The following is a 25860-nucleotide window of genomic DNA, read 5'->3' on the forward strand; positions in this document are numbered from 1 at the left end:
GCTCGCTTGTATATTTGCTCTTCTTTGAGTGTTGCGGATTCGTAAGTTTTACAGACTATCTCTCGATGGTAGAATCGTTGTGAATCATGAATCGGCGCAAAATATGGGGTTAACTTTACTGATAACTCTAAATTCAGAGTAAATATTTAATTTTTTAAGTCATTATTTTTGATAACTTTTCTCTCGTATAAAATCCCCTTATTATGTGAGTGTTTATGAAGGATGATACTAATCTAGGTTACATTAATACAATCCGGGTCACCCTAAAGCCGGCCGCACACCTAGGCTAAGATTTCATAAATTCTAAAAATTTACATGGTTTGCGAGCCCTGCTGTGTAAGACTAGCCTCTACTTCGTGCTTCCGCTATTCCCTACAACATATAATCTTTGCCCTACAACATTAACCAGATCACGTGACACTCCACCTCAGGGTTTTCCCCTCTTCCCTTTCAGCAACAAATCTATGGGAAGGGGGGTAACGAGCCCCCCCCCCCCCCCAATTGGTTCAAAGCACACATTAGATTAAATCGAAATTTTTGGAGGTTGTCGCAATGTACAAAAGTATTTAGTTATATTATCCGATATATTTACTGACTTTAACAAATTAAAATACGAATTAGCTCTAAACTTAGGGCCTATTTTACATTGCTTTCTGTATTTTACAATCCAAAGGCAGATCCGGAGAAGGGCTATAAAGTCCCCTCACCAATTTGTGCATCCAAGTTACACTAGATAGAATGGTAATTTTTTTGGACCCCCACTATTGCTGGGAGGTTACCCCTTCACTTGACCCTATCCTGGATCCGCCTCTGTTCCCTTCCCTACACCCTCGTGGCAGTCCTAGATGCTCGGTTACCTCTATTATGTTGGACCCATAATCTACTGATTACATATGTAAATCCTAGCTCAGCCACCAGCTCTATTTTGTGGTTATTTTTTTTAAATTAATGGCTCCTTTTCTTCAAGACCCAAAACACCATACCTTCAGTCTAAGAGCGATGTAAATATTGCAACTTACAGTAGCGGCAATACATTTTGATCCCAGAGGTGTCAGCTGCAGCAGGTTTACCTGGATATTCTGCATTGATTAGGGCTCACCTTATGTTTTATTGGTGCAATCAACCATGCATCCCTCCATCTCTCAAGGCCTTGATCTAATTAATAAGATAACTCCTGAGTGATAATAGTAGTTAGTGTCCATTAATTACGTGAGATGATTTAGGCGATTTTTGGACCCCCCATTACCACTTAGATGTGGGAGGGGTTCTTATCCCCCCCCACACATCTGACGTGAGATTGTGCAAAATGCGTATTTTCAAAGACCTATGCTTCATAATAATAAATGCATATAATAATAAAAACCAAATGGAATGAAATTAATTTTTAAAAATTTTTTAATTACTTTTTTAAAGATTAGTTATGACTACAGTATTTAAGATAACCGTAATATCGTAGTCTAGAACCACATTTCACTCCGTATCCTGCAGAAAAAAAATTACGTGATACCAGCTACGACCCCCACCTCTCCCCCACGTGAGATTTGGTGAGAATCCGCTAGACCCCCTCCACCCCTAAACGCTTCACGTAATTAATGGATGCCCCCTTATTACCACTCAGAAGTTATCATTATTGATATCCAATAGAGATAATGAGAATTATTATCACTCATAATTATTGCACAGCACAGAAAGAAACGAACCGCACCATCCCCCCAAAAGATGACCTTAATTTTACTCAGTGCATGTTGCATTCAGGGTTTCTCCTAAATCTTGCATCAGTTTCATCTCTTTCTCTATTTTCGGCACAAGCTTCCCAAACTTTCAGAATGCAGAACAACAGAAATTCCAAAAAAAAAGAGGGAGGAATGTCAAACTATTTCCTCATTTTACATCAAATAATACATATTTGGCTTGAAAGAGAAAAAGCTCAAAGATGTATGAATGCTGGAAATCAAGGACGGCGTCAGCAGGTGTGGGGCTAGGGGCGAACCTTCAGTGCGGGGCCCTTCACTTAAAATATTAAACTCTATACCCCGTCTACAAACTCGAGCATTTTGAATCCCTACCACTCTCTGGCTAAGTATGTGTTCCCCTCCCAAATTCAGACGTCGTAATTACGCCGATATGATACCATCTCACAGTTGAGTTCAAAATAGTATAATACAAATAAAATTTATAATTATATTTATTAATAAAATTATAACGTAAAATAAACATAAAAAGCGTGCTTTTTACTTTAAATTACTGCATTATTATTCCTTTTTCATAATATTATTTTTTGTCTAGCACGGACTTAGCAATACAGTAATAGTTGAAATTGCGTTTTCAAACTATCGTATATTTTAATTTTTTTTCACGAACGCGGGGCCCTCCAAAGCGCGGGGCCCGGGGCAGTCGCCCCGCCCTAAGGCCGGCTCTGCTGGAAATGAGCAACTTTTAACCTCCACAAGCTCTCCTGGATTGCTCCTGACATCAGTAAGGGCAGGACCCTATGGCCGGAAATGACTATAAGTGCTTGCACCAAGTTGCGACGTGGTGGTGGCATTCATGAGGATATTCCACAGCTATTGAGGTAGAGTGCTCACTCCCCTTGCATGCACCCAATGCCTAATTCAGTAAGGTATTGGGTATCACATTACTCAAAGGAAGCATCCAAAAATAATCCGTGCATATGATATCAATTTCACTAACTGGGGCGGCTCTTACAACACAAATGACCATGGCTGTTGGGAGTGAGGGGTTGAAATCCTCCTAAAATGCTTAAGAGATACAGCTTTCAGCATGCTTCCTCCAACCAAACCTTCCAACTCCTCCCTAATGTATCTTCTCCAGAGATAAACACCCCAAAAATTTTCTACCTTCTTTTACCTTGCAGATAATTGTTGGAATGTGAAGTTCAAAACTGTAATTACAGCTCTTTCATCAAGTGCAGATCTTTCATTTCCCCCTACCATTGGTCTTAATTTTGACAAGAATAACAGACTTTTAAGTTAAATCTTTTGCATCTGCAATTAAGAGTACCTTAGCATGTAGTAAAAAAATTCCCACTTTCCATTGTCCTTGCTAGAAACTTCCCTCTTCTTTCATTTATGTCTGTACAATAAACACTTACACCAAATTAAACAAGACCACTGGAAAGGTTTCCATATTGGTGAAAACAATGCAAAATCATTTGATGCTCAAGATATAGTTTGAAAATCTCATCTCAGTATAAACAAAGGAAAGTCTCAACCAACCAAGAAATATCAAAACAGCTTCAGGTATACCCAGCAAACAGATTGAGTATGTCATCAATGACACCTGCGATATATGTATCAGAAACAAACTAGCTTTACTTTCTAAGTTTCTTTTTAAGTCTATTTTCTTCATTAAAAATGAACTTATAAGTGTTATTATAACTTATTATAATGAGGTTACTCTCAGATATGATTGATGGCTAATTATTATTTTCCCGCAGCAACTTCAGTGCATATAAGCATCCGTGCTATTATAATAAGAGCAGACAATCCACCCTTTTTTGATTCACATGGAAAAATTCATTCATTTCCAGAGGCATCTCCTCCAGGCAAGTATCCATGGGGTTTTTTGGGTGTCCCACCTCCTGAAATATTTTCCCTTGAGGAGACTACCCGCAATACATCTTCTCAGGAGACCAGGGGCATCCATCATATGACGATCAATTTTTTGATGTAATAACATTTAATAATTTCTACCAAAATGCAATGATAAATTTACATTCAGCAGGGAAAAATAAAATTTTTGGTTGGCTCAATGAAATGTATGGTTTTCCGATTAGTGAAATCTGATAGCAATATATCAATACAGGCAAGTCATTTAACTACCAAGCAGCCCCTCCCACCAAGCAAATTTCTGGCTCCACATCTGATCTTGTCATGAAAATTTACCAATGAAAATAGACACCATGACTTAGATTTTACAATTTTTATTAAGGTAATTTTTTTACATGTCCAAGGTAAGGGATTTATGGAAATAATTATTCATTCCCCTTAAACTTGAATAAAAAACCTTATGGCCAATCATTGTTAAAATTAAAATTCCTTGAGGTAGGTACTCCTCATGTAGAGAGGCATTTCTGTATGAGATCTCTGTAACAATCACTGAGGTTAGCACATTCCATTGCACCAGTCAGGCCGGCATGAGGGTGTGCGATCTCCTATCTTCAGTCTGCCAGAATTTATTTTTTCCCACAATCCAGGGGTTTGGAGCATCTGTTGAATACACAAATGTTTTAAAACATATACCATTTAGTAAATATTATGATTATGAATGTGTATGATAATTTTAAAAGTTGAAAGGGATCATCTTGTAGAAATCAAGATAAAGGTATGTAACAAAAGGCTAATCTGGAAGTACCTAATTTCCATGTTAGTGCATACATGTATCCTAGGTTTGTCCAGGAAGTTCAAATTATAATTAAAAAAAATACTCTTTTGTCCCGCCAAATTATGCTTACATATTTTTATTTTTAATAGAATAAGCTATAAATTATTTTTACATGATTATCATGCTTGCTAAGGTACTTTTTATTCTTAGAAATAAGCTTTAAAATGCCCCATGGATGAAATCAGTCGAAATTAAACAGCCAAGTAATAATGATACCTTTTGCTTGCAAAAAAAATGTGATCCAAGTTATGTTTTCATGATGGGGAACAAATATAAATTATTGTAGAGCAATAGAGTAAGGGCTGTAGTAAAAAAAAATTAGGTGGTGTCAATAAGGTGGTTTCCTATTATTTTTTTTATTGCCTAAATTGAAAGATTATTACTCCTGGAGTAAGTATTTCACGCTCTTAGATTTTTAAATGATGATATCTGTTTTTCGCGATTAAATGAAAAGATAAAATTTTCAAGCGCGTGAAAACGCAACGGCTAAGTATGAATGCCGGGAAAACTCCCATGTGACGTCGTTCTGGTTCCCGCTGCCGCAAGTGAGGTGACCTTGGGACGAGGCTCTGAGCGCTGATACAACGCAGGATGCTAGCAGGTAGCAGAGTACCATGCTAGCTGGTAGCGCTTGGCTTAAATAAGGATTATTAATACCTTATCAAACGAGGAAAACTTTCCGACCTTAGCCAGTTTTAATAGGTGATTATTAATACATGTTTCCCTGAGCTCTGTGCCTCATGCATGCATTGGTAACCTCAGACGATGTAAAACTCATATCTACTCATATAGAAACTAGGTCCCTGTGACGTCACGTGGAGTGGCATTGCATGGGCGCCAATCTGGCCTTTTTCAAATGAGCATAAAATTGACCCTTGCCATTCGTCTAAACCGGTATTTCTAAAACCAAATAATTTGTATATTATGAATACATTAATGGTGGGTAACGAATCGCAATCAATACCTTCCATTTTCTTTGATGAAGGAAACTATCCTATTGGTCCCCGTAGCCTGGGGAGCAAGCAAGCAGGTCAAATTTGATCCTGTCGACGTTCATTAGTCTATGCTCAGTGATGGCCATAGTCAAAAACCGCTCTCAATTATAGAGATAAAACATTGGCCAAAATGAGCTACATTACCCAGAGCTCTTCACAAAAAAGCACAAACTCACCAAATATTCTAGAATAAGCCTTTAAGTGAACAAGTTGGTGTGATTTAACCCTTTCGACGATAGAGTTCTCTCCTTAGCATTAATGCTGGACTGAGCCCCAAGAGAGTCTTCTGTCCCCTCTGTAAGGATCATTTTTGCAGGACAATCATTATGAAGAGTTAAGGATAATCACACACTCTCAGTCCCAACCTTTTTCAACAGCGGGGATTCTGCATTATCTCGGACTCCGAGGGTAGTTGGAAGTTTTATTAAGGATTACTTTCTGAATATCCTGCGTACGTTTAAATTTGGCAAATGTTCCAACCCAGTGGTTTTCTCCATGAGCATGTCATATAAATATTCACAGAATCAACGATATTTGATGTAAAATAAACCATCACTTAAATGTAAAAGAACAAATGCCTCAATTTTTCATGGTGTTTACTGCTTGTAGCTCTGAATTGATGGCTGCACAAAATCACGAAAGTGAGGAAAATTGATAGCACTTAAACAATCAGCAATAATTATAAGTGAGAGTAGATCAACAACAGGAGTGGTTTACTTAAAGTGATTTGACTTACTTTGAATTCCTAGATATGGCGATGAATTAAAGAGACAGTCTACCCATTGCACTGACAAACATAGACATGTGATAAGCACTTTAACTGCCAGCAGGCCAATGCATCGATCCTATCTGCATGTACAAAAACTGAAAGAGGCCAACTTATTGGCCAAAATTTTTACAACAATAATTATACTTCATAAATTATTTCCACTGGTAGAGTAAACTTTACAAATAAATGTAACATAAATTATGCAAAAAAATAACCTTTAATTCACATAATTCTACCATGACTTTTGGCACCAAGGATATCCGATCAGCATTGGGAGACTTCAAAATGTGCTCAATAAAATTCACCTCCTAAATTATTTAATTAAGTAAAATCCTAAAAACAGCTTAGGCAGACTTCAAATATCCCACTCAAAATGGGCTAGTTTTAAAAGGGTTAAACACACATATACAGTGGCGCAGGTTTTGGGGGATAAAACCACCCCAAGAGCTAAGAGAAATATTTAAGTTTAATCCATTTTACTTAATTGGATTAGTATTAATTATAGAATACTGTTAGCATTAATCAAATATCCCTCAGAAAGCCGAAAAACTCACCATTGAACCATGCATCTAAAAGATAATTTAGAAGACTTTACCACCAATGCTCAAGTGCATGGACGTACTACTCGCCATAGTGGGGATATATACATATGTATTGCCACTCAACTGCCATGTATAATAAGAGCCCCTTTCATATGGCTTCCAAGGTCTATAATGCCCTGCCTCCAAGATTAAAAAATGCTCAGTCAAGGGCAAATTTCAAGTATGTCCTGACAAACTTTTTATTTAACAAAAGTTATTATAGCATAAACGACTTTCTGGAGGAATGTGGTTACTACAGAAGTGTATTATTTTTTGTATTGACTTGCCCCATATTTTACTATGTAAAGTCCTGGGACCAATAACAATAAATAAATAAATTAATCTTAAAATATTTCTGGAGGAGGGCCCCTGCAACTCCTGCTTACCCTGGCGGGTATGCAATTATACCCCTAAGTATTAGTTGTGCCTAAAACCTCCCTAGCCTTAATTCTTAGCTATGCCCCTGCACATATAAAATAATAACACTATCTCAACGCTGTTATGCTTACTTTATCAACCACTACTTCAAACAGTTGCTGCACTCCACTGCTTGTTTTTGCACTTGTCTCCATATAAAGAATTTGATGTTGTTCAGCAAGTTTCTGACACTCCTCAACAGTAACTTGACGTTCGCCCTGGATATGGAGAGTCAAGAATAACTCATAAGGATAAAATAATTTAATTTTGAGCCAGCCTTAAATATGATACCTATGGTTATGGTCAAATACATAAACGAAGAAGACTAGTGAAGTGCATAGAAGGATGCACACTTCACTTTAAGGAGTGGTCATACGACAGGACCAAATACCAAGGGTGGGCTCCCCAAAAACAAGAAATTCTTTAAAATAGTAATTACTGAAGTTTGAATAAGTTTACAGAACCATGCATAATAACAGACATCAAATAAAGTATGCACATGGAATAGGTGAAAGAGGATGTGAAAGAGAAGAACTCTGCAGGCGTGAAAAAATTACTTGATGGGAGAATGATGATCTTTTACAATGTGGACAATGGAAGAATAAAAGCTAACAAGCCTTTCATTAAGCCAATGTGTACAGATTGTCATTCACACTGGTTGTGAGACATGGATGATTAATTCAGCAGGATAAAATTTTTTTCACAATGAACTTCAATAATTTTAATATTATATCCCTATCCAGAGAAAAATAATAAAACATAGCGAGCAGAGAATTTAATAAATACTCACCTTATCAATTTTATTTCCCACTAATATTCTGACTATGTTTGGATTGGTTGAAAAAATATTTAGTTCATTTAACCACACATCCAGTTTACTAAATGAGTATTTGTCTGTGACATCAAATACTATTAAGGCTCCTTGAGTACCACGGTAGAAAACTGGTGTGAGTGAACGGAATCGCTCTTCACCAGCTGTGTCCTGAAGTTGAAAATAATTATATAAATACATTTCTATTGTGAACAAGAGAAATATTTCCTATAATCACATTATGTATCACAAATAGGCAAAGATATGCATAGCTAAATCCTACCACAAGGAAATAGCTTGCTAGATTAATCTTCATTCCACGCTAATGGTGTGACAATTTTCTCCCTTCCTTCTGGGCTCTACTCAGAACAGCCAACAGACCAACGCTTTAATCAATAGGAAACCCAATAGTCACACAATAGTTATACTTACATATATTTCCAATTTAACAGATTTCCTTTTCCAGGTTACTGTTTTTTCTTTTAAAGCAACTCCAATGGTGGTAAGTCGGCTGCTATCAAATTCATCATCTGTGAACCTCTTTAAAATGCTGAATTAAAAATAAATACGTTATGCCTAATGATGGGCATTGACAGATATGAGTAGTAATATACCCCCCTCTCCCCTTCCAAAGAGAAATGAATTTTTTTTTTAGATACATTTCACGTTGAACCTCTTTAAAATGCTGAATTAAAAATAAATACATTATGCCTAATGATGGGCATTGACAGATATGAGTAGAAATATACCCCCCTCTCCCTTCCAAAGAGAAATGAATTTTTTTAGATACATTTCACTTTGAACCTCTTTAAAATGCTGAATTAAAAATAATTACATTATGCCTAATGATGGGCATTGACAGATATGAGTAGTAATATACCCCCCTCTCCCCTTCCAAAGAGAAATGAATTTTTTTAGATACATTTCACTTTGAACCTCTTTAAAATGCTGAATTAAAAATAAATACATTATGCCTAATGATGGGCATTGACAGATATGAGTAGTAATATACCCCCCTCTCCCCTTCCAAAGAGAAATGAATTTTTTTTAGGTACATTTCACTCCAAAGCTGTGTAACAGGGATGGAAAAAAATTGTCCTCCCACACCCTAGGGGGATCCAAAGGAAGTTTTATATAGGGCACTAGTAATTTCATAATCTGAAGTGTGTGCGAAGGCACAGTCAAAATTGCATCATTCAAAGCGATCAATTGCTAGAACACGCTTGAGAATGCATGGATATGTGATGGCAAATTAGCCCGCTCTAATTTCGTTTGTGCATTCTCACAATTGCACGCCATAATGAGAAATTAATGCAGTTCCAATATATGCAAAAATGTGCTTCATGTAAAACGGTCACCATAGAAATTCTGGCAACATGCATGGGTGTCACGGAGAAAAATAAAGTATTATTAAGCCCATAATACATAGTGAAGCATATCCTCATTTATTTAAGGGTTAGCGATATTCATTCATTACAATATTGCCCAGAAAAATATATTGAAAAAAGTTAAAATCCAAAACCCCTATCAGTGGACGTCACTCTTTACCTGGTTTTTCCCACACCTCGTTCACCAATTAAAACAATTTTCAGTTTCGTGTACAGATCTGAATCTTGAGATTGGTGGGTCATTGCGCGATTCATCCAAAGATGAAGTCAACTGTTGATTTAGTTCATAAACCTCTTTTACAAGTTCGCCCAAACACAAATTTTATATAATGAAATGAATGACATTGCAATATATCAATCTGATCACCACACTCAAAAAGATAGCATAATTTATCTTATCTTGCTTAACTGGAAGATGATGATAGTGATAACACTTTTAAACAGCTACATTCTCATTAAGTGGGCTTTTGATTTCAATGAAGTATTTCCAGGGATTACCTCAACATTGATTACCCATTGTCTCATCACAGTAATCATTATATGCATTAAAAATTTTAATACTGCAGGGAGGGGGAGAGCAAATTCATTATATGCACCTAATACAGTCTTCATAAATGCTTTTTAACTAAATGGAATTTATAAAAAAATTTTGGTCCTTTTTATGTAATTTATAATATTGAAATGGCAAGAGAAATGTGAAATAGAGAAAAATTTCAAAGGAAACATAAAAAGTGTTAGTGGCAGTAAGTAAGAAGTCAGAATCACAGTATGTATCATTTTCTCCATCCCTATAGAGCTAATGCCTAAGTAAAAAATCGAAAAGTCCCCAAAAATGGTCAATTGATTTGATATCTTTCAGACCTGTCTCAAAAGCAATGAGGCTTCCTATCAAGTTTATCATCACGGAGCACGTCCCAATTTCTGTTGCTGAAGACTTCATTCAGTCAATCAGAGTCAAGATCATGAAGTGTGATTTGAACTAGCAGGATTTGGCCTTGAATGGAATGAGGGATGAATATATATTCAGGGTATGGTAAAAATTAAATAATTGAAAGACAAGATAATCCATACACAATAGGACTGCCAGTCACCCTATATTTCCAGGACACATCCAAGATTTTAACACACAATTAAGCCATCCAGAGAACTTCCCAAAATGTCCTTCATTTAAAGATAAGTGAAAACAGTGGAAAATTGTAAGCTTCTTGCAAAAGGCAAATTTTGTTTCTATAGGTTATAGTAATAATGAAGATTAGAAACTAAGAAGCATTGTTGATTTGTTAAAAATCTTTAAGTACCCTTTTTCATTTCTATGGCGCAATGCTAATGATGATCTCTACTTTCTCCAACGTCTGCATAGTGGACCCATATCAGGAATGGCTTAAGCATTGAATCTGTGAAAGGTCTATTGTTAGTGAAATATAACTTCACTAATTTTGACTTCATGTTAATCTGCAAATAGCTTCAGGATAAGACTGATATGGAAGAAAAAAATTACATCTTCTGGGAAAAATGCCTAAATCAATGACGTACAACCAGATAAGAAAGTATGCACAAACATGATTTAAATTTTTTTATTATTCTCTTTCTATGTGTTATTTTCTAGCACATTCACCTCGGACGTTCTTATGCCTGATTTTATGTGCATAATAGGAAGAAATTAAAGGGACATAGAATCAGAACGCGAGGGGAGTCCTCTGAGGGTTACAACACACCGGGGCCAGGACCCAGTAACTTAACTAATATGCCCGCACACCTGGGGAGGGGTTTGGATGGGAAGGAACGAGGAAAGAGGCGCCACCGCGATAGGAGCTCAACGACACCTTTGGGGTAGGGATAGGGATGGAAGGGCGGGACGGGAAAACCCTTGCCGCTACGGAAGCGAACAGAGCCCACTACTAGGGAAACCCATCTTCTATATTATTTCTACTGAATAGATACCTTTTTCTCTACTTGTACGCAACCAAACTCTACAAATGAGGTACCAAAATGCACAGAATTTATCAGAGAACATGCGACGGCATATCTTACTTCCTAAATATTGCTATAGTTTCCTAAAATTGGTTTTTAAATAATTTAAAAATAAACAAAAACCTGTAAATATTCCTGACGTTAACGGCGCACAAACTGATACATTTGTTCATTTGCAACAATATCTCGCATTCTTTAAATAACTTTTATCAAAATGAGGCTGATTCCACGTTCAAGTCTCCTGTTAATACGTAAGTATGAGTCATCATGTGCGTTTAACAGAGGACAGTGTAATTACTTCCCATGTTGTGTTTAAAGAGGTCCTCTGACCTCAATTTGTACATGAACATTCCAATGAAATTTGTACATAGGACCCTGCCTTTTTTTCTACATTTTAAAATTAGAAACGCGCCTATCCCTCTGTGGACCTGCATTGAAAAGAGCGGGGGATGCCCGCTGGGAGCGGGCGCAGCACGCTCATGATTTATTGTTTCTACAGGAAGGAAAGAATTTCCTAAGAGGAAGGAAATTCCTACGATTTTCCGTAGATCGGTAGAAATTAAAGTAAAAGTTTGTCGATCGACAAAATGTCTCACACTGCCACAAAGTCCTGTATTTCAGCACTGTCTCTTCTCTTTTTGAGAAGTGGCCATCAGGTCATTCTATTTCATCTCTCATTTATATAATTACAGTGGAACCTTGATCTATCGTTCCTGCATTGATTGTTTTCCGCATTCATAGTTCGCCTTTCCTGGTCCCAAATATAGTCCCATTCAAACAATATAATTTTTTTCCGCACCTATTGTTCCCCAAGGTATCATTTTCCCGCATTGATGGTTTGAAGATCTCGGTCCCGATTTATAATTTTCCCGCATCCATCGTTCGATGAAAATGAAATGAAGTATTTATCCTGTGTCATTTATGTGTTTGAATCTTCCCCAAGAGATGGAACTACCCGAACTACCATAAGGACAAGGTCGGTAAACGACAGTCGTTTACCGACCTTGAATAGGGAGAAGCTGTGCTGTGGGATAGTACCTAACTACGTAGCACATTTCCCAAAATCAGCTATTCCCCTCCCATCAGCTCTTGGACGCCCCTCCAAAGCTTTCAGTGTCTCAGAAATAAAAAAAAGGCCCCACTCACCCAGAGTTTGCATTGCAAAGAACATAAATCAAAATCTTCGAAATAAAATATCAAGTTACAGGAGAATAATAGAAGCGCGTTTCACCCTTCCCTCTTTCTGCCCCCCGCTGACCTTTTTCAGCCTACCTGCTTCAAAGTTCCCCATTTCTGGAGGTCAACTGCTGCACGAGTCATCTACTGGCCCAAAAGGTGTCTAACAATGGCTTTGGGCAATTGAAATTACACCTTTATTGGATTGATATTTCAATAATACGCACGTAATTTAAATAAGAAGGAAGAAGGCATGTTTTTCCGAAAATAGATATTAATTTTCACTCTCGTTTACACAGCATTTTTTGTACGCACCTTTAATGTTTATTCCATGAAGACACTTTTTGATCTTACTTGTTTTTACTTGTTCTTCTTCAAAAGATTCGGGAATGGAGAGAAGAGTAGAATCAGGAGGGGTAGTCCAAGGTGTGATAGACAGACATAATACAACAAATGGTTTACTTCAACTACTTTTAGTAATTAAAAGCAGAACAGTGGTCAGAAGGAAATTAATATTTTTATTAATTTTTTTGGTATACTTTCACATATGTATCATTATATGTAAATCCATTCACAGAAAATGATTAATGGCACACTAATTTCAGTTCCTTAAAAAAGTTTTCACTAGCAAGTCATTGAATGAAACCGAATTACTTTTTTCATGAAATTTTACTGCAAATATAGGACAACAAATACTCTTTGATTAGTTTTAGAGATGCAAAAGGCACTTGTACAAATATTACACTATCATCATCATCTAAAAAGAGTATACCAAATAGTCTGTACATAAGTAGCAAAGTTGTTCAAATTCCTGCGAATAATAATGTCAGATATCTACACAAATCTCAAGCATAAAAATATAATAACATTTTTTTCAATTTAAATTACATTCATGTATAAAACCGTAGCAAGAATAGAAAATATTATCAAAAGTACACATTGATTCATCATATAATGAAAATTACAAATTGTACATTTGAACACATTTTCAAATGATAATCGTAGTATACTCTTAATTAAGTTTTGGCAAGTACTCCTCAGATACTCAATAAGGAACTAGTAATGGAAGCCCTTAGGCACCATTTTAAGGGTACCAGCCTTGATATTCTTTTAAGTAAATGCTTTTCACATGGTTGTAAAATACAATTATTAGATATACATATATCAAAATACTGCAATCAAATTAGATTTATCAAAGGTTTCAACAAGAAAAGTTCACTGTAGTCCCGTGCTGTCATTACATGAGTCAACGCTGACATTTGAATCAGCCAACCTAAAAAAAACAATCATCAAAAATATTTTCAAAACCAGGGAAACTCCCATTATTTATCATGAAAATATTCAAACATGCATCCATATCTGAAAAAATGAAGAGAAAAATTAATCATTTGAAAAAGAAAACTAACAGCACAGAAGCAAATTTCTTATCAGATTAAAAATGAAAGCTGTAAACAATAAAATGTATAAGATGAGTGACTGATACCAAATCTTTGTCAAGCCTATGGTATCAATAAAATCATCACAGCACATAGTGAGACACACCTTCTGATACTAAGAAACAAAGCAAGAAATAAAGTGATCCAAAAAAATTATTTATTACGTATATACTTACTGTGACTGATAATGCTTAAAACAGTAAACAGCAACAGATGTATCAAAAAAGATTATCAATTGCACAGGCATTCTCGGAATTGTGGAATACTGATTTTATCAGAAGTTTCAGCCTTCAGTGTATCTTCTTGCAGTTTATTAAACAATGTATCACTCTGCAAAACCTAAAATATGAGAACGATGAATGAGGTTAAAAATAAATTACAATTGTCTTTGAGATCAGGGTGATAGGGTAGCATTGTAGCCTAAATTCTATTGACTTTATGCTTGCGGCTGAGCTTTTGTAAGGGCCCGGACACTCTCGGAAGGCATTGTTAATGGATGGGGGTATACTCTTTTTCCGAACTGTTGGCGGTTGGGCAATAGAGAGCTAGTAGCCGAAGTGCTTCCCCTTCCACCTCACCTTTCCCCTCCATGCCCTTCCTTTTTCCCCTCGGCTCCCTTCTACACAGCCGACCAGTGTTGCCAGTACGTGGAAATAACTGTGCATGAGACAGTATGAGTGCGATCTCCCCAGATTACATTTGGCAACACTGCGAGCTCGAGAGCGATGTTCACAGCACAAAAGTCGGAGAGAGACTGTGGCCTCCTACACACTTTCACCTGCCGCTCTTCTGTGATTGGCTAGAAGAGCGGGTGGGTCTTGAGCGTGGTCAAGGTCATCCGCCATCAGTTGGGAAAAAGGGTACAGTACCGAGAGAGAGAGAGAGAGGAGCAAACTTAAGATTGCCACATGTACGTTTTGTTTTTGCCTATAGTCTATTCACTTTATGTCTGCGGGTGAGCTTTCGTGAGAGCCCGGACACTCTAGGATGGCTTCGCTGATAGGGGAGGGGTAGTACCAAGAGAAAGAGGAGGAGCAAACATAACGTTGCCAAATGTACATAGCCGTCTTACTATGTTAGTGAAAACGTGTGAGTTAAAGGTGGCCACAGGTATTTTGGCCCCGGTGCCGAAACAATATACCTACTCATTTGGAAGGCAATGGGGATAATCCTCTCACAGAAGCCCGTGGAAGGTATACTTACTGTCGTCGTCAAAATGATGTGCTGCTGTACTTTGCAAATTTATAGCTGGACTTCAGTACAAGCCATAATAATGAATAATACGTCATTTTAAAGCAAATTTTATTTTTAATTCTAATTTATTTTTTATTTTATGACAAATTCAAAAATGTAGGCACGCGAATGCAATAAATGACTCCGCGCACCATAAAATAAGCCATTTTGTCAACTTCATGAACTTTGTAACTCAACCCAGGGAAAACTACTGCGTCTACAAAATTCATCTTCCACAATAGGTTGTGAATATTAATGTAGATAAATAAAACGGCTTTTGAGTATTTTTAACGTATATTTTGTTGTAAAATAACGAAAATGTTTAAACACTATCTAGTTCTACAGTTTACCCCGAAAGAAAAATTAAATTGATACAAACACTACTTCATTTATTTGCAATTTTTCTATGATCCATAATCTATAAAAATATTAATATTTGTGAGTATTAATCATTTTTATTGTCATGTTGCCAAACGGGGCTTAGCCGGGCCATTGCCGGTTACCAGGAAACAAAGTTTCGCACGCAAGACGTGGCAACGCAGCATCCCTTCGCTCTGGCGTATTTTTGTAATGTCCATATATAATCTATACTACATTAAAATCATGTATTTTCGGATCATAGAAAAATTGCAAATAAATTAAGTATTGTTTTTATCAATTTTATTTTTTTCTATGGTGTAAGGAGTTTGCCGACGGCCACATGGACGTCCACGATGAACAACAATGAGGGAGGTCGTCGATCTCCGACGAAGCTGTGGCCAAATTTGAGAAAATCCTGCTTCAAAATCGGCGAATCACCATTCGGCAACTGGCTGTTTAAATTCCTGAGGTTTCTGAAGCTTCAAGTGTCCGGATTTTGAATGAAAAGCTAGGGTAGGACGAGGAGTTGCAAGAGGAAGTTTTCAAGATTCTCAACAGGTTGGCGGCCGACTTCTTTGAGGCGGGAATGCAAAAGTGGATTACTCAACAAAAAAATGCATAGAAAAAAATGTCAACTCTGTAGAAAAATAGCTAAAAGATCAATGTTTCCAATGGTGTAATCGTTTTTTCGAATACAAATTTCCTTGTGTCTTAAAAAAATGTGGGAACCTTATTTTTGAAACAACCCTCGTACCAACTCAGTTGGAAGGTATTGAGTATAATCCTTTCACAGGAGCCCATGACATTGTCGCGGCTGAATGAGGCACCATTGGCAAAAGGCATACTTAAAGACATACAAGGAGAATGCATGAGGTTTGGCAACACTGCTCCACAAGCAGATACACGATGTTCCTTCAATGGAGGTCTGAGAGCGACTGACTGCGGCCACGCCTACTGTTTGCTAATTGGCAAAGGCAAAGCCACATGTCGAGAAACTTTCCCTTCCCTCATGTCCACTTGCTTAGGCCAAACCAGCTCACCCACAAAGATAAAATGAACAGCGAATAGTGGGTAGAGAAGTTGGCCACTGATCAAAGGATACCAAATTCAAATAATGGGTACAGTGGAACCTCGTTAAAGCGAGTACGGGCTATAGCGACACCCCCGCTATTACGAGAGATAGCCGATGCACCGTCAATTGACCCTATAATAAGCGTGTTAAAAAATTCGTTTTTACGAGACCCTTTCGGCGTTGGCTCTCGCCATAGCAAGGGTTTCACCACCGTAAGACTTTCATCAAGACTCCTTAACCTCTGTAACTGCTAACGATCTGTTAGAAATGAAGTTAATGGAGTGCTCAGTCTCAAATTTATGTGGTAAACTGTCGTTCGATAAATATAATGATTGACGAAACAATGCTTTGCATGATTTTTATTCAGTGCGGCGCTTATAAATTGTTTGAATAGTTAGTCGTTATTTTAGTAAGGAAATTTAGTGATGCAAAAAAACATCGCCTTTCGTCTGGATTTATGCTTACGTTTATCGGATAGATGTTTATCTGTCGCCGCACCACTCCTGTTCCTGTATATCTGTTCGCAACAGGTATATTGACTATTATTTGCTCCACCTCCGGTAAAGCGACAATTCGCTATAGCGAGTGTTTATTAGTGCACCGTGGGGTGTCGTTATATCGAGGTTGCACTGTACTAAATTAACCCTTTCCCTACAAATGACGAAAATATGCGGCAGGACGTTTCTTGACCTGGGAGATGAAACCCGCAAATTTTTTTCTGAGATTTTTCTATTCAAGCAATCAAATGCCGAAAATTTATGTTTCCTTGCTCTCCCCCTTTTTATGACGGTCACTGGTCAGGGTTCCCACTCTAACTAAATTATAAAATTGACGGTTTTTTCCAGGTTTTCACGGTATAAATTGCGTCAAATTCACAGTCTGTTGATAAGCCATTTTAGGAAGAAATATTGATCACATAAAAATCACTGGCCGCACGCTAACTAAAAATAAAGCAAATGTGATAAACGCCGGGAATGCAAAACGCAGCAATGAAAGTGCTCTTATGACGTCGACTATCGTTAGAAAAATTTACGGCCGGCTAAAGGTTGTGAGTGAGAAAATGGAGGGTGAAAGGGAAGTGAAGAGGTGTCTGATTTCTCGCCAGGGTTAATGATCGCTTCGGTCAAAGGTCGTCCAATCACAGCCTTAAGGTCTGTGTGTGTCGTCATGACACACGGACCAATATTTGTGCTTCGACTATATGTGTGTAGATAAATGCGAGGACAGTATCTGCAAGTGACTGACCTCTTTTTCTTTCGATCCGTCAATCGTAGTTCTAAAATCAAGTTTGAGAAGTTTTTAAGGTTTTACGACGAACTTCACGGCTATTTCCAGGTTTTTTCACAGTAGACGAAATTCACGGCCTATTCACGGTTTTAAGGTTTTCACGGTTGAGCGGGAACCCTGCTGGTTCACGAAGTCTTAGTTTTGGGACCCAACAAAGCGGGACTTAGGTCGTACCCTCGAAATCCGGGAGCAGGTACCCGGACCTCTCGTCTCATATTACCCCTCTTTGTGGCAAGGGACCGCGGTCATACAATTGTTTATCCAGTCATTATACGAAATAAATATTTGTTCCTTTCTCAAAAAATTGAACTAAGAATTGAATTGTTTGTCTTTTCAGCAGAGTTTACAATTTTTAAACAAAATTCTACGATAAATATTAATTTTTATCTCGATTTCAGTATAAACATCAACATGGAAATCGTTTCTGCGTTAAATGCATTAATATTGACGGAATAGCTTCGTTCAAAATTTGACAATTCTCAGAATAAAACAAGGAATTCAATTCAAAGTCTGCAATTTCTAAATACTCGTGCCGACTCCCCCATTCATTGGCCCGGATAATCGGGAGTTTGCTGTATATCACAAAATGTCAAAGTTAACTTATTCAAATATGTACAGTGAAATTTCTTAGAAAAAAAACACCTAGAAAAAGTTGGAGCCTTAAATTTAAAATATTTTTGTGCCTTTAATGTGAAGAAAATGGGTAATGGATAATACTTGAGCATGAGGGTTTACTTAAATGATATATATAAAAGTGATTCACCAAAAGACCCTACCCTACAATTTTAAGCGATGGTCTTTGTCCATTCACCAGACCCCATCCCTCACCACATGCAATTCATAGGCATTCCTAGAGAGATTTATATTTTAAAAGAATACTCTTGCAAGTACGTAATTCTTAAGCCATGTATAGCGTCAAGGTGCAAGATGAAAAAAAAACTTATCAGAAATGAATATGATAATCTCCGTGAGTTAAGGCTAAAGGCTGCTATACATGGTGAATGATAATGCTGAATGATAATGCCATTATTCAAGGGATCATGTGAGCAAAATAGAACATGTTCTCATTTTGAATGAATGATCATGCACAAGACGGTTCATTAGCGAATTGTTCCGTTATGTACGGCAAATGATTTCATGATCATTCAGATTTCATTTTGCATGATCATTCAGCGTGATCAATCGCATGATCATTCACCGTGTGTTACACCTTAACACATTCAGTGCGGAGCACATCAATTGACGAGGTCCCGTCCAAGCCAAGATACGGAGCACTTCAATTGATGTGCTCTGTCGGTTGGGCCGAGAGCCCTTTCTCCGCCTCCATACGTGACTAATATCCACTTCTGAGTCTTCTGATGGTGTGTATGGCCTTCAGCACGCTTCCCTCTTTCAAACCGTGTGTGATGTTTGTAAAAAGCAGTACATATTTGAACGGAAGTTATGGCACGGAAACCTCCCTCTTTTTTTCTTTCTTATTTTAACGGCCGATTTAGAAGACTTTAATGAGAATCGGGCCCGCAATTATATTAAGAATGTAAATTATACAGATAACAGAAATCTGGAGTCAATAATCATTAAAAACATATAACACTGTGATGAAATATTAATAGAAAAGAAGAAAAGCACACTCACTTTTCGCATCAGCTTTTCAAAGATATGAGAAACACCATGGCCAATAAGGACACTGGTTTCCATGTAAAGTGCTCCTCTCTCTTTGGAAAATTGCAATCCTTCACTTCGGGTAACTTGCCTTTCCTGCAGTAAATCAATTACAAGGTGAAGTAATATTACCCACTAATCTCATAAAAGTTACTAAATATGAATATACTCAATAAAAGTTGCAAAAGCAAAAAAAAAAAATATCTCCTTGCCATAGCTCGTTAGAATATAATGGCATTACATACTAAAAGGAGAAAATTGCATTTGTGATGCCCACGAGCATTACTTCTATCACTGCACATACCACTCTGCAAGCCTGAGACAGAGGTCCTCAGTGTTGCTCTGAAAGATATATTTGTTCAGAATAATTGAAGCAAGCACGTAACTTCCAAACCTCTAGCAACTCCCAGACTAATCTCCAATGAGTTTTTGACAGATTGCGTAGCTTTCCTTGGTATTTCATGAAAATCACAGATCAAGTCTTTCTGCATCCGAAAGAAGAAATATACTTTAAGTGTCAATATGTTCCGCTTCAGCCTAGACAGTCCCAGTTCAGACAACTTTTGAGGGTGTCCCGTTGGTTTTCAAAAATTCTCTAAAATGCCCCGGTATTGAGCAAAAATTATGGGAATTATTTTTTTTTACAATAACAGGCTATAACAGAAAGCATAGCACAATACAGCAATTTTGAGTTTAGAATAAAAAAACATCTTATTAACTTTAACGAATAAGGAATTCACAGCCAACAGATATAAGAAAATTGCTATCAATACAAGCATTTAAGACAAAAGTGTACAAGTTACTTCTTGAAAAAGAACACAACATAATCATATCATTCCATGGAAATAGAAAAAAAAAATATTTTCTTTGGAGTGTCGATGACACTACCCACACAGAAAATAAACATCTATTAGATATCTACAGATAGATAAATAGTTATCTAATAGATATCTATCGTAGATATCTATTAGATATGTTATTGTCAAAACAGCAGCATGTCTAATAGATATCTACTGTAGATGTCCATTTTAACACTACCTTTTGCCGCACACCCCATCCCGGATTAAGTAGATATATACTCTGACATTAAGTCAGGTAGTAGAGCAGTGTCAAGTCAGCGCAACCCCGTGCATTCCAGCCAGGACATGAACATGCAATGCCCAACTTGCCGCACCAACATAATAATGCTCCGCACATTCAATCACGATTTTCATATTTTTGCTAGACCTGGACCTCAAGTTCTTACCGAGATCATACTAAATCAAATTCCTGGCATAACCAAGATGCCATCCAAATTAAGACACAGGAGAGGAAATTTCTATGATATATATTGGACACCAAATAAACCTGACATTGATGCCTGTACTTCTGCATAGCTCAGCCTCTCCTCTTTTAACAAAAATTTTGCAATGCAATTGTTGATAGACCTCCTCTTTTCAGTTCTTAACAATTATTCCTTCTCCTGAATATTACAGAGGCAAATGAAGGCTATGTACATAGTACCTTATCAAGTGCAACACCAAATCAGGTCAACATAATGCTATGCATGATAAATTCAATTTCAATGGTACCCTAACTACAGATCCTGTAATAATTGCTACCAATTTCAACTCAACTTTCAGCAGAAAAACCACTGACTCCCCTCCCCCATACCCCTTACTCACCAAAAGCTCTCCATCCTTTAGGTCCTTTTTTCTTTTTCCCACTTGTCCCAAAGAGGTTCAAAAAGTCATAGAATCTTTTCCAAATAAATGGTCCTCAGGTTTTGATGAAATCCCCATTCCAATCATCAAAGCAGCTAACAAATTCATATGCCATCCCTTGGCAGACATCATTAATTCCACTTTTGACAATGGATATTTCCCCAACTATCTTAAGTTAGCCCACGTTACCCCTATTTACAAAAAGGGCTCCCGGTCAGATCCATACAACTATCGGCCTATATCCATTCTCTCATGCTTCTCAAAAATTTTTGAAAAAATCTTCTATAATCGTCTTGTAAGTTTTCTGGAACAACAAAAATTGCTTCATGAAAGTCAACATGGTTTCCGAAACAAAAAATCAACAATCACTGCCATATTCCAACTACTAAACTATATCCACAAGGCTCTAGATAATAGAAATTCCACTGTTGGCATATTTTATGATCTTAGCAAAGCCTTTGACAGTATTGATCATGAAATTTTGTACTTTAAACTCTCGAGGCTGGGTATCAATGGTAATGCCTTACTCTGGATAAAATCCTTCCTTACTAACCGGCAGCAGTAAGTCAAATTTAACTATCAAACTGCGAAAGGTCCCAAAATTACCCTGTCAGAGCCACCAGAAGTTCGTCAAGGTGTGCCTCAAGGCTCAATACTTGGACCCCTGTTCTTCCTAATATTTGTAAATGACCTTCCCAATTCAATTACTCTTGGGAAACTCCTCCAATATGCTGATGATACTTCATGTCTGCTACAATCAAAAAACTCCACTGAACTTGGATACCTCTGCAGAACCGCTGTCTCTGATATGAACGAGTGGTGCAGATCCAATGGTCTCACCATAAATTCCCTGAAATCCTTTCATCTTCAGTTCCATCACAAAAGAAGTCCTCCCTCTTCCAGCCTCCTACTCCAAGTAAGTGATAACCCCATCCTTCGTTCCCAAGCCATTAAGTTTCTTGGGTTAACAATCAATGAAAACCTGGATTGGTCTCACCATGTAAATAATGTTACAAAAAAATAACAGATGGCATCTTCCTCATTAGAATATTAGCTCCAAACGTCACCATAGACACCTTGAAATTACTTTTTCATGGTAAAATCCAATCCCACATCACTTATGGGATATTATTCTGGGGAAATGACTCTCTCTCCAGAAAGATCTCTCTCCAAAAGCAAGCCCTAAAAGCTATGCTTCGCCTTCCCTCACGTACCCCTGGCAGACCCCTATTCAAAAAACTGTCAATTCTTACTGTTCCATCCCTCTACATTCTAAACTGTGCCCTTTTTGTAAAGCAAAACCCAGATTTCCCAGCTCACCACAAAGTACACTCCTACCATCACTCGTAATCATAATAACATTCACCTGCCCCATTATTCTCTGTCCTCATCTCAGCACGGTCCACTTCACTCAGCTTCAGTCATCTACAATAGCTTACCACCGAACATAAAATCCATTACATCCATATCCAATTTTTAAAAATATGTAAAGGGGCTCCTATAATTAAGAAAGCATACTACACCTTAGCAGAATATTTTGATAATGACTGTGATTGTTGTAAAATGTGACCCTCTATTTTATGCCTTGTATATATTTATGTATGTATGTATACCTGACGGTTTCTATGTTGCATAATGTAACCAACAGAAATAAAATCATATTATATTATTATTATTATTAAATTATTACCTACCCAATTAGGCCTAAATTCACAACATAAAGACATACACAGGGCCATGGATGAACACCAATAATCCCTCACTGGGCATCCGATAGGAGTCAAGATTCAGAAGCTTGGGGGCCCCATGAGTGAGAGAATGTATAGTTGGAGAAAATGACGACACTTACCCTATCTATTTTATTTCCAACAACTATTATCACTGGATCGGTATTCACAGTCTCAAGCTTATTTAACCAAGTTTTTAAGTTTTGAAACGATAGTCGGCTAGTAACATCGTAGACAGCAACCACACCGACAGCATTTCGGAAGTAGGGAGTTACTAGTGCGTGGTAACGCTCCTGCCCGGCAGTATCCTGGAAAGGTAGGAAGCTTATGAAAACCCTCATAAGGCATCCTGTCCGTTCATCTCTGAATGATACGCAAGGAAGTCACCACTTCCTGCATAATTTTGTAGTGAAACAGGTATAATAGCAGATCTGATAAATTCTACGCGATTGTAGAAAAAACAATTTATGGACACAAAATAAGTAACTTACCCATATTTGTAATTTGAGGCAGTAATTGTCAATGACAACTTCTTTCGACACAAAATCCACTCCAATTGTACTTCCGATAGGACCATCATCAAGCCAAGCCGTGCTTTTACTGAACATTTGTATCAGGCTAGGTTAAATTAGAATTTAAGATGCAGCATAAGTCTCGATCGACTTCAGATAGTCTATTTATCCCATAAAATGAATCTACAACAAAGACAATTAAGCACACACTAACCTGGATTTCCCAACACCAGAATCACCCACTGTAACGATTTTAGCCGAAAGACATACAGGGGAACTCGAATCAGACTGTTTGTGTTCAGAAGAAGCTCCTTCGTGGATAGTATCCTCGGAATCCGTCATTGTGATCGTTATTCCAAAGCAATGCAAATATGGTCTTCTGAAATTTGAACTCAATGGAATACTACTTCAGCGGAACACAACATATTCTCCGAGGTATTGTCTAAGAAGTAGAAGAACAATTTCACAGCGCAACCATAAAGAAACACGCAGACTAGCTTCTTACCCACATGAGAGACAAATGCACTCAACTTCGAGCGACAGGCAAACCCACCTATCCCCACATTTTTTATTAATGCTGTTACCGCTGTTACGGAGCACATATTTTGCCTAACTTCACAAAATGCAGGCGCTATCTATTGAAGGAAGACTTCACTAAAATCACTTCTTATAATGACTTTTATGAGGCTAAGAAAAACCATTTGAATGGTTATCAATTAAAATAGGTACTCTATGGAAATTACTTCTCAACATCCATCCTCATCACCAGCCGTAGTTTACGGGTATAGCTGTGCTGCAGAACCCCAAGGCGCTCATAAACTCATACTGACGTACCTACCACAATAATTTTAGCTAGTTGTACAAAATTGCCAAATATTTGTATAAATATTCTTAACAAATTCACCAATTTTGGATATTTCAAGTTTTGCCTCACAGGAAGTTCTTTCAAAAGGACACATCATTGGAAACTGATCAGAATACATACTTTTTTGTACCTATTATTTTTGGGTGTTTTTTTGATTGATTCATCATCCAGTAGGTGACCTACAATTTTATCTTTGATCCTCAACCATAATAGTAATAAGCACATTGATATATGCCATAATTATCTACTCATTGGTTTTGTTAAGGGATTTTATGCACGGTACTTAGGTACCTATTATAATATATGGAAGGAGGAGGACACCACCTTCTTCCATATACTCACCTTATATTAATTTTTATTTAGTAAAGACTGAACTGGAAGGAAGAACAGTTATTTCCCCTGGATAGGCCACATACTCAATATAATTCACCCAAAGGATATCGATTTAAAGGTTGTCCATGCACCTGTATGTATCAGCAAGATTATAATCTCTTAACATTATAATGTCTTAAGGCCGTTTTACACTATGGGCACGTACTTACACAATCAGACATTGTGCATGAAGGCACAGTCTAAATTGCATCGCGTAAAGCGGTGCATTGCTAGAATCACATGCGAGAATGCATAGATGTGAGATGGTAAAATAGCCCGTTCTAACTTCATTCATGCATTTGCACAATTCCACTTAATTTTAGAAATGAATGCAATTGATCTACCCTGCAATTCTGATATCCGTGTAAAACGGCCTTTAGAGACATCCAAATGTTATACCAACTATCAACCCCTTTAGAACATCCTTTACAAATCTCTAATGTGCATGTCTCTTTGGAAGCACTGAGCTTTTGTCCGATTGACACATGCAAGAGATCACCAGATTAAATCACATTATTAAAGTTAATTTTCAATCGAATCCAATAAATCTCCATTACTATGTTAAGTTTCACAGCTTATCATTTAGCTGATCTGAGAAAACAGTAATTTCCCAAACAATTGTTTTTTTTTAACTTATGTACTGATACAGCTTTATGATGTTAGGGAAGCTCTATAGAATAGTGACAGCGCCGGATCCAAGATGGGAATAAGAGAGGGGGAGGGGGAAAGCTGTGGACCTAGATGGCATTAACCTCCCAGCCGTAATAGGGGTCCGAACAAAATTACCATTCCATCGAGAGTAAATTGGATACCCAAAGGGGGGGGGGGGGTAGCCCTTACTAACCCCTCTGGATCCAGAAGAAAGATAAGAAGAGGATCCAGATAGGAGGAAAATTTATGCAGACAGTGATAGACAGAAAATTAAAAAAGTAGCTTTCAACATCAAATCAATGCTTAGCCAATAATTTTTACGACATTTACTAGGTGTTGGTGGAGAGCATACCTCAGGATTTATACATTCTTCATATGCAGAAATATCTCTATGAAAACTACCAATATGAGAAGGAATAATTAAGAATAATATCAGAAAACATGCTGAAGAATGAACATTGCTCTAGA

The 25860-nt window shown here is 37.3% G+C and overlaps 2 protein-coding genes across 3 annotated transcripts; both read right to left on the reverse strand.

Moving 5' to 3' along the window:
- Positions 1-3927: 3927 nt before the first annotated feature.
- Positions 3928-11345, reverse strand: LOC124164134 (ras-related protein Rab-18A-like). The gene is made up of 5 exons (XM_046541323.1): positions 9526-11345; positions 8410-8527; positions 7957-8148; positions 7259-7384; positions 3928-4229 (listed from the first exon to the last, which is right to left on the reverse strand). The coding sequence occupies exons 1-5, from the start codon at positions 9618-9620 to the stop codon at positions 4125-4127; spliced, it is 636 nt and encodes a 211-aa protein (XP_046397279.1). The 5' UTR covers positions 9621-11345; the 3' UTR covers positions 3928-4124.
- Positions 11346-13010: 1665 nt separating this feature from the next.
- LOC124163735 (ras-related protein Rab-18-B-like) lies at positions 13011-24091 on the reverse strand. Of its 2 annotated transcripts, XM_046540810.1 has the most exons (7): positions 24010-24085; positions 23719-23883; positions 23484-23610; positions 23115-23300; positions 19536-19658; positions 14125-14287; positions 13011-13871 (listed from the first exon to the last, which is right to left on the reverse strand). In XM_046540810.1, exons 2-6 carry the CDS (start codon positions 23844-23846, stop codon positions 14180-14182), a joined length of 672 nt encoding a protein of 223 aa, XP_046396766.1. In that variant the 5' UTR covers positions 23847-23883; positions 24010-24085; the 3' UTR covers positions 13011-13871; positions 14125-14179. The 2 variants fall into 2 exon arrangements, with proteins under 2 accessions (XP_046396766.1, XP_046396765.1); XM_046540809.1 differs by having other exon boundaries at positions 13011-13785; positions 23719-24091.
- Positions 24092-25860: the final 1769 nt, after the last annotated feature.

This window comes from Ischnura elegans, chromosome 8 (genome assembly GCF_921293095.1).
Source record: "Ischnura elegans chromosome 8, ioIscEleg1.1, whole genome shotgun sequence".
NCBI classification, from domain to species: Eukaryota; Metazoa; Arthropoda; class Insecta; order Odonata; family Coenagrionidae; genus Ischnura; species Ischnura elegans.